The following is a 17840-nucleotide window of genomic DNA, read 5'->3' on the forward strand; positions in this document are numbered from 1 at the left end:
ATATTCTATTTCCTTACTTTGGAGATTTTAAAGACCATAAGACTTTGTCATGATTTTGAATTGAATCTTAGACTTGTATTACATTTTTTGGGATATTTTTATTACTGTGATATCAAAAATAAAATATTTTTAAATGATTTGCCGTATCAACAATAACATATCTTATAAAGCTCGTAAGATCTAATTTGAAAAAATTTGAAAATAAATTTTATTTTTTAAGTTATTAATGAGTAAGTATTTGTAATGTTGTAAATTAATAAATATTTCATTTTCAAACGGTCATTTTAGTAAAAATAAGTCGACAAATAAAAAAAAAGAAATATTAATACTAAAAATATTAAGTTAAGAAATTAGTGATTCCGACTTTCTACTCATCGGATCGGATGAGGCGAAAGAAACACAATATTGATATATATATTATTAATAGTACCATATTATAGTCATGGAACCGTCCTACCTATATGCATCATGAGGTTAGTGCTACTTTAGTTTTGATATCTGAGTTACCGGTATCATAAGAAACATACCTGTGCTGCAAAATGACATGTATAAAAACTGTTGCTATGTGTTCTTGGAGACTTGGCAGCCGAACATCGTCTGCATTTGTTGGTACTTAAAAAAGAAAGAAAGAAGAATCAATGAAAATGCATGGTGTTTAAGCTAACTGAGTAATTATATTGCTTTAGCTAAAGCTTGTTAAGGCATATCTTCCCAGAACTCTGTCCATACTTCTCCAAGTTAAGTTATTCATGTTTTTTTTCTTTTTTTCTTTTTATGTTCCATCACTAAAGTTGCAGAAATTCGATGCCGCTGATCAAAAGCTGAAATGCAGATTCTATTGGTGTTAATTATAAGCATGTCAAGATATGTGCTTGATTCACATGATGACTTTGATCACAATCATAAAGAAAAAGACTAAACATCATTATAACAGAAACAAGATTAAATTTTGCAGGTGAAGGAAAAATAGGCATCTAACTTGTGCTTAAAAACTTAGAATTTTAGGAGTCTTAGATATTCAAAATCTAATAGAATATCTAATCATATCAATCATCAAATACCAAATTATAAAATACTTATAATCTACGTCACTCTATTGATTTTGATGTATACATCAAGCTTAAGTAAGAATTACTTTTTTTATATATATTTACTAACCAGAAGTTCTTAAATAAGTCTGGTGTATACACCATGATTAACAGGAAAGTAATATATATATATAAATATTTTACACTTTAATATATTTTATTATTTAAAACTAATAAATATACGGCAAGTCTAGACAAAAAATTTCCTTTTCTAACATCTTTTCATTAGAACCACCCACCAACTTGGCTGCTGCACAACGTTAACATACAATTTTTGCACATGAATTTGCGTATGCCTCGAAGGTGTTCATCTTGATTTAGATAAAAGCCTAGCCTTGTACGTATGTCTCTCTATCTACGCATAAAATATAAAGTTATGCTCTTCTTTTTTTCTTATATGGCTTTATTTATAATGGGGTCTCAGCTAATACAACAAGATAAGTAAATATTCATTCTCTCCAAATAGCACGTACAAAAGTTTACGAGTAAAAGGTTCCATGTGTGTGTGTGTAAAGAGAAATGGCCGTCGTGCATTGTCTACTTGCCTGATTGTGCAAAGCTAGAAAAGAAAATGCAATCATCTTTTAAGATGTAATAATAATCGGATCATGTAATTATTCCTTTTGAAAATAAAAAAGAACCTATTAAATATTTTTCTCGTTGCAGTAAGTAATATTTTTTTTAATTCTTAAAAGGGTTAATGGATCATGAACTATACAATATAGGTTAGCCGTCGTTTTTATATTCATTATAAAAGTAAAAACTTATTTAATGCAAAAAAAAAAAAGAATTCAAATTCAAAACTTGTCACTTTTCAAAATAAATATTATTGAGAAAATGTAACTATTATTTAATATATTCCGAATTTCCGCTAGCTGGTGATTTTAGTCAATCCTTTCTTAACTGTTGCAGAGGAGAATTTGTGTTAGTGTCTCATCCTAAAGTTAGAGTAGTCCGTGGATTAGAAATATTCTGCAAGTTGGTAAAGAAAAAGAAAAAAGAGAAAAAATCCACTGCAAAGTGGGGTAGGAAGAACAAGTCTGGTACAAGTGTACAACTTTTAAGCAGTGTTTGGGAACAAAACCTAGAACTAGAATCAACTACATATATATACCCATGCGATGCAAATATGTATTTGAATAAATTTTTAAGATTAATTAAAAATAAAATGTTATACAAGTATGAATATCACTACAACGAATTGAGATTGTAAATAACTATAAAGACTAATAAAAAGGTTTAAAATTCAGAATATAAATATGAATAAATAAAGGGATATAAAAAATAAAGAGTAAAAAGGTAGTGAGTATTTTATTAAAATGGGTTTGACTTAGACAGAAAAATTCATGCTAAAAAAGAACATTAAGAATAAAAAAAAATAAAAAATTAAAATATTTTGAGATGTTAAAGAAATTTCAATTTAGATTTACACAATACCTTTAAATAAAAAATTTCATAAAAGATAGTGAGAATGCCATATAAAAAAAAGACAGTCTTTATTAAATTCTTACTTTAATATATATAGATTGTCAAAAAATTTAATTTTTCTCTTATTTGCAGAGGAAAAATGATAAATATAATAAATTATTCTCAGATAGTTGTAAAATGACTAATTAAATAATTAGTTTTTTTTTTATAAGACATCACATTGCTTCTGTTTTTATTTTACTTTTTTGAGATAACTTATGTTTTAATTTTATCTAATGAATTATTACACAAATTATTGTGTCTTAGATTGCTAAATATGTAAGCCTAGAAGTGTGCCCGTGTAAAGAGTTCCAAATAGTTTTGGATAATTGATGAAATGTATTTAATAAAAATTGATTGTTCAAACTTTTAAGTCAATCAAATAAAAAAGAATGAAATTAGGACTAATATATATAATGTAATTGAGTACGGTCTCTCGGGCAGATTATTTAGTTACAGAAAAATGCATAAAAGATTTTGCTGGTTCAGTATTTGACCTTTTTTTATTTTCCCTTCCTTTCATAATAATTTAGATGATGCCTTGGCTATTTCTGAAAAGCTCAATATTGTGTTGATTTCTTGTAGTACACTCTATTCATGCAACTTATCATTGTAATGATTCGAAACCAAATCATATGAGGTACTGTCCGTTTTAGCCCCCACTGACCTCACGGTTTTATCCCTTTATCAGGTTTAAAAACTTTATAGGAGGTCCTTCATCCTGAAATTTCTCTGAACCAAACACGTTTAATTTTGGAGTTTCTATAACTCTACAGCCAAATAATCAAAAGACACCTCATGTGATCAGTTCTAACTCTTTACATATATATTATCAACCATTCCCACCCTATTTCGATGTGTAATTCGATTCATTTATGTGCTCCCGTACCTTAGAGTGCTGTCATTCTAAAAACCTACTAGAAATCACTCATTGTCCAAGCATCATATTTTTACTCTGACGTCCACTTTTCGCCCTCGTCGGACTGTTTCTTTAAGCCAGGCTGTCAAAATCATAATAAAAATATAAGGATTGCGACATCAAAAGTAATGAGTAGAAAAAAGAAAAGAAAAAAAGAAATCATAGAAATATACTTTTAAATCAAAATATGCCTTTTGAGTTTTAAAAATTATTTTCTTAAAAAAAATAAATAGATTAATGCTTTTTCAAAAATAAATTTGAATAAAAAAATAGTTTATAAAAAACAGAGGAAATAATTAATTGAATAAAAAAAATCACAAACCTGATTTTGAAACCGTAAAATTCCCAAGAAGGGACTATCTTAATAAGAGCTGATACAAGCTAGAGTTATGTTTCTGCAGCTAGAATCCTTATATTGGGTTTCTAGCTTTATATGATAAACTGAGGTTGATGCAGAGGATTAGAGCTCTCAGAAAAGGTCTCACACCCGAGGACGGTTCGCTAAATTTTTTTTTTGTGTTAGAGTTATTTCTTTTTTTCCTCTAAAGAGACTTTCTATTTATTTTCTCATTGCAAGCCCATTGTTTGATATGAATTTATAATTATAATTATAATTTAATATAAATTTTGAATTATAATGTTATACGGGTTTAGATGGATTGTATCGATTTTATAATCCAAGCCGACCTACATAAGTAACTAAATTATACGTGTTATATTTATATAATCTATTTAATTTTATACTATATTAAGATAAAAAATATTATACACGATTAATAAATAAATAATATTTATATTAATTCTAATTATATCATATGAATAAATCAACTCGACATAAATGTAAAGAGCATCATGCTCGACTAACTATACGATACCCATTATCACAAACCTAGGCCTAACTACAAACTCATTAAGAAATTAACACCATTAATTCCCATTCAAGCTTGTAGGGGTGCAACACTAGTTTGCAATGAATAGCAAAACAAACTAAAATGAATTAAGATAAAAATAATTCGATATATAAGTTTAATATTAAATTTAGTAATACTGAACCACATGTTCATAATCAATAATTAAAATCGCAGTAGGATCATTATTTAGTATCACAATGACACTGGTGTCAATAAAACTTTATATACAATCAATTCGTATGTTTTTCTTCACATTCTTTCTTCTTTTTCTTTTTCTTCCTTTTCATTTTTGTTTCTTTCTTCTTTTCTTATCCTTTCTTCTTTACCTAGAAAACATAAACTGGAATAAAAAATCAAGACCATTAAAAGCTTTCTCATTAATCATTAGCTTAAAGTGATATTGGTGTTTGCTTTTCTTCTCTCTCTTTAATTTTTTTTTCTAAATCAAACACATCATGAATATCTTTCTTTCTTTTTCTAAGTCTGTCTTTTCTCTTGAACTTAACTAGCTTTTGTGATTTAAAATTTTATTTTGAGTTCTTAATGTATATTGAAAATTCGAAAGGAAATCTTATGTTGAGGGTGATTATAAATCGTTTCTGGGTAATGAGAAAGGAAAGCAGAATTGGATTTTTTGATATTCTTATGGAGCTAAACCCATCAAATTATCAATTATAGAGCTAACGCTGCAACACCCACTTGGATGATCACATTTTTAATGGATTCAAGACGAGCATTAAAGAATTCTGTTAAAAAAATTAAAACCCATTTCAAAATTTCAGTGTATATTTTTTTTTTCTCTTCTGTTTAATTTCTTTAAGAGTTTAACCTCTAACACCTCTTAATAATTTATAGAATTTTAGTAAAAGAAAGGGCTTGAAGCGGTTAGGCTATTTTTCTTGAGTAATAATTTGATTTTGTAAACATTGATTTGCTGCTAGGGTTTTGATTTTTGACGATAAAACATATAAAAAGAAAGAAGAAGAAAGTGTGGAAAGAAACACGGTTTAATCAATATTGCTTAATGAGGAGGAAATAGGGAGTGTGTGTAACCGATGCAATATCCACTGTAGCCCAACCTTTCGATCTGCATCTCCATCTACGACGCCATCATTTTGGTGTTTTACTGAATATCTAATATCTAACTTCTACCACAAAAAAAGAGTTATCTAATAGTTTTTTTAATCAATGGTTTAGATTAAATGTAAGAAATATAAATGGTTCAAAATTTTGATAACACCACCAGTGTCACGTGATACCGAAATACTTGCCATCGTGGTAATGTATTGGAAATTAATAATTTGGACAGTATTGAGTGGGCCAGAACGAAGCCTAATATACATGAAGCCCATTAGTCACAGTTCAGTCGGCTCGATCAATCCCTAATTTCAATTCTTTTTACCTCTTCTGCTGCTGCTGCTGCTGCTGCCAATACTGCTCCTGCTCCAAATCTTCACCAAAATCAACCTTCTTACTTTAAATTTTCAGCAGTTATAGCTTAACAGCAAAAGCACGACCTCTCCCTCCCTTCGCAATGCACTGCTCAAGTAACTCCCTTTCTTTTTTCTCTCTCTCTGTTTCGCTTTTTAATGCGTGCGTGTGTTTCATGGATCTCGATTTTTAGTTAATGCTGCTTTTCCTTTTCTTTTTTGGGACTGTATAGTATCCGGCGAGGTGCCGGAAGAGCCCGTTGTCTCGAAGAAGTCTGGACTTCTATTTGAGAAGCGCTTAATCGAACGGCACATTTCCGTATGCTTCTTATTACCGACTGTAGTTTAGGGTTTTAGTTTTCATTTTTTTTTAAAAAAATTAATTATTTTTTCTCTCTCTTTGGCTGCTGATGAATTGTTGTTTATTATCTAATCAGGATTATGGAAAATGTCCAATTACTTCCGAACCGCTCACGCTTGATGATATTGTACCTATGAAAGCAGGGAAGGTATGTGCTGTCGCTGTTGTTTTGTTGTGATTTTTGTTCAAAGATTTATATATGTATATATTGACCAGGTTTTCTTTTGCTTGCTTTTTAGATTGTGAAGCCAAGAACTATACAGTCTGCTAGTATTCCTGGGATGCTCGGAATGTTCCAGAATGTATGTACAAACTGAACACTCTTATGTTTTATATTTCATTCATAAATTTCACATGTTTTAAAGTATGTGACTTGTTCAATAACTTGTAAACATGGCTTTACATTGTTTTTATTTTAATAGATGTCAAAGGATTCCTTTTGGTTATTGCTGGACTGATGATTTATGGTAATGGATGTATGTTTCCATGGAGTATATCTACTTAAGTAATTCTCTAGTTTTTGTTTCTCCCTTGTATTTGTTTTAGGGAAGATAATGGTGAATAGCGAAAAGTTGTTTTAATTAAGAAGTTCAGCTGAAACTGCATATCTTGAATGCAGAAGTGTAGTGTGGCTTAAACATTTAAACAAGGATATATAACACCTTATTTCTGTGCAATCATCTGATAGTATCCGCAGGCTGCTTATTCGATGCTTTCTTTTACTAGTTCTGTTTACTATATGCTAGCTATAGTGGGGTCTTTGTTTTCTCTACCCTTGTTATTGAGAACAGTTTCTATACCTTTTTCTTATATCATATCACTTGTAAAGTGATTCTACTATTCTAATCATAGGAATGGGATGGTCTGATGCTATCCAATTTCGCATTGGAGCAACAACTACATACAGCAAGGCAAGAGCTAAGCCACGCATTATACCAGGTGAATGAACTTTGTTACATGCTTATCTTCTGCTTTATATGGCTGCCTGTTTTATTTTTTTCCTTTTTGTTAATTTTGACAAATCATGTTTCATGTTTGTTTATCTTTATAGATGTCTCCTCCCCCCTTTTCTGTTACACGGGCATTGCCTTCTTTAAACTATCTCATTCATAGTTATTTCTGTATTACTTCCCCTCTCATAATTCAAGGTTCTGTTTATTTTTACAGTAATTGATACTCCTTCACAATAAGCATAATTATTTTCTATTAGTTTATAATGCTATCAAATATCAAAGAATGCGGCGTTGTTTCTTCTTGTGCATCAAAGCACCATTTCCAGATTCTAATGTTGAAGCAATGTCTACCCATGTAGTGTATTGTCTTTCCTTTCTATGGATATTGGAAAAGAGTTCCTCAGCATGTAGTTCTGATTGCAAGCCCGACAGTTTCATTTTTATCATTCCACATGTTTCTGCATAGATGTCTAGCTAGGGTTTGTCAGGGTAACAAATGGAATATGTTGTAGGATTGGATAATTGTAAGAATGATTTCCTTGCTAGCAGTCCATTGCGGATTGTATTAACAGAACTACAGTGACTAAACTTTATGAGTTTGGTTTTTGGGCAGCATGATGCTGCTTGCCGTGTGATTGCACGACTTAAAAAAGAAAGGGATGAGGCAAGGTCATTGCTTGCACAGGCCGATAGGCAGATACCTTTGTCAGTAACGGCAGCTGCCACAGAGAATGCCTATGCTGCTAGCAATGGAAAAAGAGGTCTTTCCTTGTGTGCTCTTCATTTAATAGTTTGATTATATTGTTTCAATGCCTCATTTAGGTCTTGATGTAACTGTAGCTGCTGCGGACGATGATTTGGGCCCACCTGGAAAGAAATTACGTCCTGGAATTTCTGTCACAATCATTACTGAGCTAACGGACTGTAATGCAGCTCTTTCACAACAGCGAAAGAGACGGCAGGTATTCTTACTTCCCTTAATACGGAACCATTCCAGTTTATAGATTGTGAATTTTGAGTAAATATTCTGGAACAATAGATTTTCATATCCCTAATTTTTGGCTTGATATGATGATGAGGACAAAAGAGTGATCAAGTGGGGTGCTTTTATACTTTTTGATTTCTTATCTTGCCTTTTTAATGTGATCTAGATTCCTTCAACATTGGCTCCTGTTGACGCCGTGGAGAGATACACACAGCTTTCCAGTCATCCCCTTCACAAAACTAACAAGCCAGGCATTGTCTCAATGGATATCCAGTATTCCAAAGTAAGGATATCTGTGCAATTTGAACATGTCAATGAACTCATATGCACATGTGTATCATGTGATGCTGATTTATGGCAAATGTGTTGCTGCTAAGTAGATTTATACACCTCTTTTCTAACCTTCAGGACATAATTGCTACTGGAGGGGTCGATTCTACTGCAGTACTCTTTGATCGACCGTCAGGGCAAATCCTATCTACACTCAGCGGACACTCCAAGAAGGTTTTTTTAAAAAAATTATTTTTAATATTTTACTATTTTTATGGCTGCGGCTCTTTAATGAAGGGAATTTTGGCTGATCACAACATTTGCTTCATAGGTTACTAGTGTGAGATTTGTAGCTGAGGGTGATTTATTTTTAACTGGGTCGGCAGACAAGGTAAGTCAAGTTCAACTTCATGTATCTCCATTTTAACCGTTACGCAATGTGCTTATTATTTTCCATCTCCAATTCTAAAGTGAACCATCCTTTTGCAATTAAGGAGGTTACTTTGATCAATGCATTTAAATGCTCGCTATTTTATTGTCCACCATTCTCTTTTAGAATTCCCCAGCTCCCAGCCTATTTATCCACTTCCGCTGATTAATTATCCAACTTTTTACATTTGTTCTCTGTGTTTACCTTTTCTGTTCCTTTTTAACGGTGCAGACTGTTCGTGTATGGCAAGGATCTGAAGATGGAAACTATGACTGCAGGCACATCTTGAAGGATCATACAGCTGAGGTGAATCTTGTTCAATATGCGTTTTTTTGATGACCAATGACTGATGGATGGTCTGAGATGCGGAACTAATTCCAAAAGTTGCCTTGCTTTTAATGAAATCAAGCATATTGTTAGCGAATATTCTTAGTGTTTGCTATTTTACTGGTATCTAAAGAGCCAGGTGTTTAGGTTATCTAGGAAATTGGGAATAAACAGGTAACTCCAGCCAATTGGGCCTCTTTAATGAATCCATTAATAGGTTCTTGAGGTCAACTTGTGGTTTGTAATAATTCTCGCGCAAAGCACTTATTGATGGAGTAATTTTAGGTTGGATGCATATATCCTTGTTTGCTTCATCAGCTTGCTCTGTGTGTATGTGTGTGTGTGTGTGTGTGTGTGTTGTCTGGGCAGGGTGATTTGCTTTAGATGCACACACCTTATGCTGAGCAAAATAGGATTTCCCATAAAGCACAGAGTTCTTACCAAATTGAAGTTCTGAGGAAATTACCAGATTTCTTGTGTGCCTTGTCAGAACATTAGCAGTACTGAAATGAATGTATGGTAGATTTGATCTGCAATCCCAGCCTTTCAAATTATTTTTCAACAGGCATTTGCTGTTACTACAACTTGGTGCTAGCTTTTTTACCAGAACCACTGGAAAAGATCCCCAGCCTATTTTTGCACATTCCTTTTTCAACATTTTGCTTGAGCTGATTGTGATGCTGTTCTGATCTTATGCCATTTTTTTGACATAACCTGCGGTTTGCTTTTCATTCTTACCAGGTGCAAGCTGTCACTGTCCATGCCACAAACAACTACTTCGTGACTGCTTCTCTTGATAGTACATGGTGCTTTTATGATATCTCTTCTGGCTTATGCTTGGCACAGGTCCCAATCCTCCTCTATCTCACTTACTCCTCATTGTGTTGGTTTGTCCATGATTTCCTTCTCATTTACTGTCTCGTATTGATTTGAGGTATGTAAATATAAAATATATGTTTCAAACAACTTAATCAAGCAGACTGGCATGCTTTTGTGCTTTATAGTAGTTGTGGCATAATTATGACAATGCATGCTTCAGGTTCTAGTTATCAGTGTTAAAGTCTGCTGTTGTTTTCTTACATGCAAGTAGTACTTTCAAATGCTATGATATTTCGAGCTTTAACTAGCTTGAAGTCTTTTAGTTTTACATGCAGTGCCAAAATTGCAACATATTGGTCCTGGATAAATTATATGGTATTTGGTTCTGCAGGTTGCTGATAGTTCGAAATCAGACACAGACAGCTCTTCACCTGAAGGCTATACATCTGCAGCTTTTCATCCTGATGGTCTTATCCTTGGAACAGGCACCTCAGATGCTGTTGTTAAAATTTGGGATGTAAAAAGCCAGGTATTTCCCATTATCAACCTTATTGTTCATTGCTTTTTGGGTGAGATTAAGAAGAATATGTACACTCAATGTTCTCTAGTTACTTCTGTTTTATGCTTTTTTTTTTTTAAGCATGTTGTACTTTACTTTTATTGATTGACAGGCAAATGTTGCAAAATTTGAAGGGCATGTTGGGCCAGTGACTGCCATATCTTTCTCAGAAAATGGTTACTTCCTAGCAGTACGTATTTTAACCAAATGTGCGCTGGATGGATGTTAGATGACCTGAATTCTCACATTCTGATTTATGTTGTTAAACTGGATAGACTGCAGCATATGATAGTGTTAAATTATGGGATCTGCGCAAATTGAAGAACTTCCGGACACTCAATCTATATGATTCAGACACACCAACAAACTCCGGTATGTGCCAATGTATTATTACTATGATGCCTGTAGTGCCTCATTTAGTACAATAGTGATTACATTCATATCATACTTCCAATATAGTATGAGAATCCCCAAATTATTTGGCGTCTTCCTGTAGACTATTTCTTCTGGCTTGTAGGCTAAAAAACCTTAAGCTTGGTTAGTAGGGAGTTTATTTGGTGTTGTTTGCTTTTCATTGTCTTTTATTCTTGAAAAGTTTTTGAAGTAGTGAATCTTTTTTCAGGCAAGATGATTCTTTTTAATGAATGGATAGTTAGCAGAATCCTCATGTTCTCTTTTTTCTTTTGAATATTTACTTGCGCATATCAATCATTCATGAAAAGGAATATCTACTTAAGAGTTCTAATTCTGGTTTTTGCAGTTGAGTTCGACCACAGTGGATGTTACCTTGGAGTTGCAGGCTCAGATATAAGGTGTTATGGACTTTCAAACAATACATTTATTTTCTGGAGTACAGTGTTGCATAGTTTTTTCTCGTTGCTGTATAAAGTTGGAATGTCATTATTCAGGATGCTTTGATCATTTGCAAAATGTTTTGCTCTACAAAAGATAATATTACCTGCTGCTGCCCATTAGCAAATTTCTTAATCTTGTTCTGATAACTTTTAAGACTTGCCGTTATATCTTTAGTTAATTTGGTAGCTTGTTCTTTCTGCAGGGTTTTCCAAGTTGCTAGTGTTAAAGCAGATTGGAATTGTGTGAAAACTCTTCCTGATTTATCTGGCACAGGTTTTTCCCCTTCCCATTATCCATTAGTTTATTGTTGCATCCTTCTTAAATTGGAGTGATAAAGATTATCCTGCTCTGATTGACAGGAAAAGCAACTTGCGTGAAATTTGGTCCTGATGCAAAATACATAGCAGTAGGTTCAATGGATCGCAACCTCCGGATATTTGGTCTTCCTGCTGATGAAGGTCAGCTGGAGTCATGAAGTGCCTGCAACATGGCGTGATTTGGGAAGTGGGCCTCGCGATGTTCCTTGCAGTTATTCTTAACAGCTTCAGTTTACTGATAGAGTGAATGGTAGAACTTGAGTCCATATCAAAGTGAAAGTATTGGCTCATATTCAATTTTCTATTCTATGGAGCCATGTGCCTAGGTGTGGGGTCACCTGAGATTGAGCAAAGTGAAATTGAATCACTAGTCGGTCTTTTTGTATTAAATATCTTTGGAACATAGACATTGCATTTAATTACACCATGAGATTTTGCTTTAGATGAAGAGCGCTTGCTACTAAAATTGATAATCTTCTGAGATTTGTAATGTGTATCTACTGTAAAATGTATCCTTATTTTCACTGTTACGTTACCGTACTGACTTAATCCTTTCAGTTTGGTTTCAGTTATGAACATATAGTCTTACATTAAAAATGTAATGATGAATTAGTATAATCCAAGGCTTTACATGCCACCAGCGATGCCTAAGAATTTTATTAAATTAGTTGTTCCACCCTTTGAATGTCCAAATTTCCGAAAGTATTCGACTTTTGTAACCTTTTAATGGTAAATTTTGGTCTAGTTGTGATTCTAAACTTACTAGATGTTTGATGTTTAGGAGGTGTCTTCTATACAAGGATATATGCTATATGCGATATGCGATAAGGATTATCTGGTCCTGAATATTTATTTCCTCAATGTGGTTATGTTTTTCAACTTGTAATGTACAACGGAAATTTGAGGCTTGGTAAAAACTTGGATCATAATTTGTGCAAGAGGTACATCAATTAACAACTGAAGCTACACTTTCTGATGCACCCCAAAATTTATTAAGAAAAAAAAAAATCCTGAAGCTACTACCTTCAGGTTTAGGGTACTTCGAATTGACACTGATCCAGCAGCAAGACTACATAGCCTTTTGTTTTTTCCCTTGGAGAACATGCTACTCACATATGGCCCCTCACTACACTAGTTATATCATCCATTTACTACACATGTATAGGCACTATCACCACCATTATCGTTACCGCCTAGTATTCATACTTGGTATCATTATCATCATTGCTGCTGCCGCATCTGTGTGTCACAACCGGTACGGCTGCTATTAAAATTATCAGTTCATCACTTCGTAGTCTGGCACCCGTGCCACTATGTTTGCACCAATTTGTCGCCAGCACCACCACCGCACTATCACCTCTAGTAGGCTGTCATCAATACCACCATTGCTAACGCCAATGTTGTCATCACAATTCCATTTCCACTAGACAAAGGACATTTGCACATCTGTACTTTCATTACATACATTGAAACAAATATTCTAACTTCTGAACCAAATACTCGTCAATATATGATAAAATGCTACCAAAGAATATGAAGGCTAGAAATCACATAAATAGGTGAATCTGAGGATACATGAGAGTTTTATCTTTGAAAAAATCATACTCAAGATGAACATTCTTGTGTCCGCTTTCTTTTCTATTTTTCTTTTTTTTTCCTTTCTTTTCGTTTTCTTCTTTTGGGTTTCCCTTTTGAACTGCCCTGTTGCGTTTCCAACAATAAGCTGGCTACTGGCAAGAGGAGGTACCATATTCCAAATTAACTATTAGGACTAAATTACATCTCAGTAGCAGGTAATAAATTCATGTGGACAAATCGACACCACAAGCATTCTAAACCTAGTAGTTTTTAGAAGCCAATTTTGCGTAATCAGAGCACTCCATGATTGAATGAACAAAGAATAAATCACAAATAATTAAGATGATCAAATGTTAAGCTTCCATCTCCTTGTGTTAGGTAAGGTATTTTGATGAATGTGTAAACCCCCAGAGCTGCACATGCAAGAATTTATTGTCAACATAGGGGACAGTAGTGTGAAAATTCAAGCATGCAGATACGATTAATATATGTTAAAAATGATGAAGAATTGGTTCTAAAGAGCGTAACAGTTGTTTGTCTGACTAATCCGCCTTCTCAGTTCTTGTGGCCAGTCAATTTGGGGAAAGCATGCAGCGCATTAAGGGTTAACTCTGCTAGACCCACATATACTTCTAGCAATAGGATTTATGCTGATAAAATATATCTGAAATCGTGTGGACAATAGTTTGAGGGGAGAGTCAAAAGGAGGAATTCAATTCCAAGTGGAAAGATAGAATCCTCCTTGCGGATATAGGATTCTACAACACAGGCATGCTCTAGTGATGCTCTAAAAGTAGTTTGTTGATTGCAATTAGCATACTGATCATTATTTATTCTTTTTCGTCATTTAGGAAAAAAAATCTGAAGTCCTATGAAAAGATTGACCAGTTAAACACCGACTTAAATAAGACTGCATTTATAAATAGCAAGACCAACTTGCTGATGTCCATCTAAAGTACACTTTCTTTAGTTTAGAAAAGTATCCTGGGAAGTCTAAATTTGTATCTTCAATTAAGAGTTTCAGACAAGAATAGCATCCATCATTTCAGCATGCCTCAAAGATGTAGGATGTATATAATGCATGGACATCTGTACAGTAATTATAAGGTAAGTTGAATTCAGATAATATGTATACCAAAGGTAACAAGCATTGAATAGGCACAATTCTTAAAAACAGAGTGGATGGATTTATTTAAGTTGCAGTGGTGCTTCAATAAGTCGCTCATAATAAGAAGAAGGAACAGCCAAGAAGAAAATTCAATAAAATTGCTCAAGTAACAAGCACTAGTTTGATCCAGGCATTGTTTTCACGTACCACATGGTTAAGAATAGTTAGAATTACCTCAACATTTTTTAGTTCAAACTCTGGTTTATGGGCCAGACATAAGTTCCCATATGTATCACAAGGTCCACTAGTTCCATTTAACCTATTTCCAGGAAAAAGGGAAAGAAAAATTAAAAGAAAAATTAGAACCATGAAAGGAAGAATAAAAGATCTGAAAGATTTTTTTACATCAATTGGAGAGATTTCAGAAAAGAATGTTTGATAAAGCAACTTACAAGTCTCCATCTACACACAAAGCAAAATTGCCAGCTCCACCAAGTGCTAGTAAATCATTTAAACACATGTAGTAATAACGGTTGGCACCTGTTTACATCAATCAGTCACAAGATCAGTTTAAAATAAATGAGAAATTATCTATTTAGAGTTTACTATCTGTGTTGAGACATATGTAACTGGTAAATCTGTTTAATCCCAAGACCTAATTAATTGTCCAGGCAATTGAATAAAGAACATAAACAATTTCCTCTTTGTCTAGAAATTACAATACCCTCGTTGGATTACTTTTCTTTTGTTTTACTAGCAAAAAAATTAGAAGTGCGGGTGTGAGGCTTGGAGGTGTGGAGACTTCAAAGTGCCTCTTTTTCAAGAATCAAATTGATAAAAGGCTCATTATAATCTTAGTCCTGGTAGGTTATAGCAATCACGATTCACTCTATATTCTGACAGTTGATTTCTTCTCTCTGAACCGATATCTATTATTCACCATAAAGAAGCTGAAGATTCATAAAGTTCACTGGAATAATGATAAAATAAAAAATAGTATGCTCAAGATGATAACCCAAGTGTTATAAAAAAAACATGGCCCAAAATAGGTGGTTCAAAATGGTGAGCGTACTGAAACCCCAGTGCCTCGCTCAAAAAGCTCTTCCGAGACTGGCTTGATCAAGTTACCAGTGAATGGAAATGGTACACAAATATGAATGACTTGAAATCCGGGAAGCAGAACCAGTAATCTCATGTTTCAATAAAGTTATATGTATTTCTTTTGAACTCATTCATTACATTATCTGACAAAATAATTAGTGGAGAAAGTGCTTACCAGTTGGTCTAAATAGCCTTGGTTCACCATATATAGTTGTAAATACAAATGACTGGTTTGTCCCCTATCAGTGGAGTTGGATAAAGACAAAGGTTTTACTAAAACTTTTGTATAGTATAAGGAAAAAGGAAGGGAAGAAAACAAGGATGTAAAATGTACAAGATTTTAATATGGATAAAGTTACCTGATATTTCCTCTTGGGTGTGGGTTTTAATGGACATTCCAACAGACCGCCAAATACAGCACCTTGTCTATCGCCAACAATCTGGAAATTGCACAACACAGTCGCACAATGTTTTCTAAATAAGAAACAATTATGAGATGAGATGCTACTGTCATGGGAATCATCAGGGCATGGAATTTATAATACCAGCAAACAAGGGCCAGAAAGCTCAGAACTCTTGCGAATAAGAGTCCGAAGTGATATGCCATGCTTCAACGTACTGCCCTTCATTTAAAAGAATTGACAGTGAATCAAGATCTAAATGTAAGTACGGAAGTTAAGCTGTGCTGCAGGCTATTGGTTATAAGCAGAATTTACCTGTATAACAAAGCCCATTGGCATCCCTTCACTATATTAGGAAGGGAAGACTGCAGGAATTCATACAATTCTGAGGAAATAAAAGATGATTCTTCCATGAGATCGGGTAAAGAGCTCCGTGGAGTCTGCTGCTCACGTGCTTCCTCAAATATATCACTGTCACTACTGCTCCTTCCAGATTCACCATTCTCATTGATGTCATTGATTTTATCAGTTCCTTTGTTCACTGAAATTTTGCTACTTTCTTTACCATCTGTGCGAGATAATTGGAGATTCTCATTCTCTTTTAATGTGTTGCATTCATGATACTTAACTGTGTAACCATCTTGCTGTTTGAAACCTTTACTACCCCATCTAACAGGCAGTGATTGAAGTGGCTTTAAGTCCTGTTGTTGCTTGTTTGATTTAGACCCACCAAGGTTTAATGAAGGGACGCCAAAAGAAAAATAAGAAGAGAATGATTTTCCCCCACTAGAAAATGGCCTGGCCTACACATTCAAAAATTCTCACTTCACAGCCAGTACTACTAAAATTCCCAAGTAAAATGGAAAAGGAAAAGCCATAATCTTGCAGAATGCTAAAAGCACAAAAATAGTGATTCTAAGTCCTGGGTTTCTTCAGAAAGAACAATTAAATTCTAGAAATTGTCTTCTCATGTTTCTTAAGCTACAAAGGAAAAAAAAAAAACTATACCAATTAAATTTTAGAACCTTTGTCTTCTCTTATGCTTCTTAAGCTACAGAGTGAAAACCTTTACGGTCTCTTTCTTATGGACTGTTTATGCCCAAAATAAGCACACGTAACTAGATTGTAAAATATAAAGCAGATCCACCATTACGTAGCATTTCCACATATTCCAGCATCAAGAATACATCATTACAAATAATCTCAAACCAAAAGACCCTATTCCAGGTTGGCCATTAAACTATGAATAAATAGGTCAATAGAATTAGCCAATAAAATGACATGATCATCAACAAGATCAAGAACCAAATTGAACAACATAACGACATTGTAAATTACAAAGCGAATCCAACATTCTTCAAAGGAAACAAAACAAGAACCCATCAAAGAAAACAGCTAACTTTTACCTGAGAATTATCAGGAGGTGAAGATGGAGAATTATGATTAGGAGAATCAGCAAAGATTCGAGAGAGCTGATTAGAGACTTTGTCTTTCAACGAATGCATATTCTTTCTTGTCTCCTCCTTCGGATCAAATTCACCAAGCCTCAATGTGAAAAAGGGACCTGCACATAGCTGTCCATATAATTAAATTCACAACATATAAAGTTGGAAGGGATTGTTTCTGTTTCAGTTTCTAACGTTCGTGTTTTGTTACAAAGGGAGGAGAGAGGAAAGTTCGTCGGTGGAAAGGAAAAGAATGATTGTAGAGAGATACGTGGATTTGGGACTAGAAGAAGGTGCGTGCGTGTTGTATAGGAAACTCGTATTGTATATAAAAGACTTGTGTTTTCTGTTTCGTTTGGACAAAGATTTTGATTGGTAGTTGGCCTCTCTACCATTCTCTATCAGACTCCTAAACATTTACCCTCTTCCTCGGGAGGATTGGATTCCAAATATACTGCAACTAATTATACCTTTGCTATATAATCGATTCTTTTTCTTAAAACTTTGACATTAATT

General features: G+C 33.7%; 2 protein-coding genes across 3 annotated transcripts; one reads left to right on the top strand and one right to left on the bottom strand.

The window, feature by feature from the left end:
• The first annotated feature begins 5734 nt into the window (after positions 1-5734).
• LOC8265736 (pre-mRNA-processing factor 19 homolog 1) lies at positions 5735-12226 on the top strand. Its single transcript, XM_002528313.4, has 18 exons — positions 5735-5932; positions 6049-6134; positions 6253-6324; positions 6416-6478; positions 7029-7115; positions 7743-7890; positions 7970-8091; positions 8281-8397; positions 8523-8618; positions 8716-8775; positions 9046-9120; positions 9883-9987; positions 10352-10489; positions 10632-10709; positions 10795-10891; positions 11280-11331; positions 11577-11647; positions 11734-12226. Exons 1-18 carry the CDS (start codon positions 5920-5922, stop codon positions 11847-11849), a joined length of 1596 nt encoding a protein of 531 aa, XP_002528359.2. The 5' UTR covers positions 5735-5919; the 3' UTR covers positions 11850-12226.
• Positions 12227-12590: 364 nt separating this feature from the next.
• Positions 12591-17840, bottom strand: LOC8265735 (oxidation resistance protein 1). Of its 2 annotated transcripts, none has more exons than XM_048378944.1 (8): positions 17286-17840; positions 16195-16682; positions 16024-16096; positions 15838-15918; positions 15654-15717; positions 14830-14917; positions 14612-14696; positions 12591-13114 (listed from the first exon to the last, which is right to left on the bottom strand). In XM_048378944.1, the coding sequence occupies exons 1-8, from the start codon at positions 17382-17384 to the stop codon at positions 12968-12970; spliced, it is 1125 nt and encodes a 374-aa protein (XP_048234901.1). In that variant the 5' UTR covers positions 17385-17840; the 3' UTR covers positions 12591-12967. The 2 variants fall into 2 exon arrangements, with proteins under 2 accessions (XP_048234901.1, XP_015580365.2); XM_015724879.3 differs by lacking the exon at positions 12591-13114 and adding an exon at positions 13222-13682 and having other exon boundaries at positions 17286-17828.

The sequence above is a fragment of the Ricinus communis genome, chromosome 9 (genome assembly GCF_019578655.1).
Source record: "Ricinus communis isolate WT05 ecotype wild-type chromosome 9, ASM1957865v1, whole genome shotgun sequence".
In the NCBI taxonomy this organism is placed as follows: domain Eukaryota; kingdom Viridiplantae; phylum Streptophyta; class Magnoliopsida; order Malpighiales; family Euphorbiaceae; genus Ricinus; species Ricinus communis.

Bases quoted from the DNA above. Each gene is read 5' to 3' on its own strand.
- LOC8265736 (XM_002528313.4), top strand. The intron at 6,325-6,415 runs GTATGTGCTGTC...CTTGCTTTTTAG, and splicing joins TACCTATGAAAGCAGGGAAG to ATTGTGAAGCCAAGAACTAT. The intron at 7,891-7,969 runs GTCTTTCCTTGT...ATGTAACTGTAG, and splicing joins TGCTAGCAATGGAAAAAGAG to CTGCTGCGGACGATGATTTG.
- LOC8265735 (XM_048378944.1), bottom strand. From the start codon at position 17,384: ATGCATTCGTTGAAAGACAAAGTCTCTAATCAGCTCTCTCGAATCTTT. The intron at 16,683-17,285 runs GTAAAAGTTAGC...TTGAATGTGTAG, and splicing joins CACCTCCTGATAATTCTCAG to GCCAGGCCATTTTCTAGTGG. The intron at 15,718-15,837 runs GTAACTTTATCC...CTCCACTGATAG, and splicing joins CACCCAAGAGGAAATATCAG to GGGACAAACCAGTCATTTGT.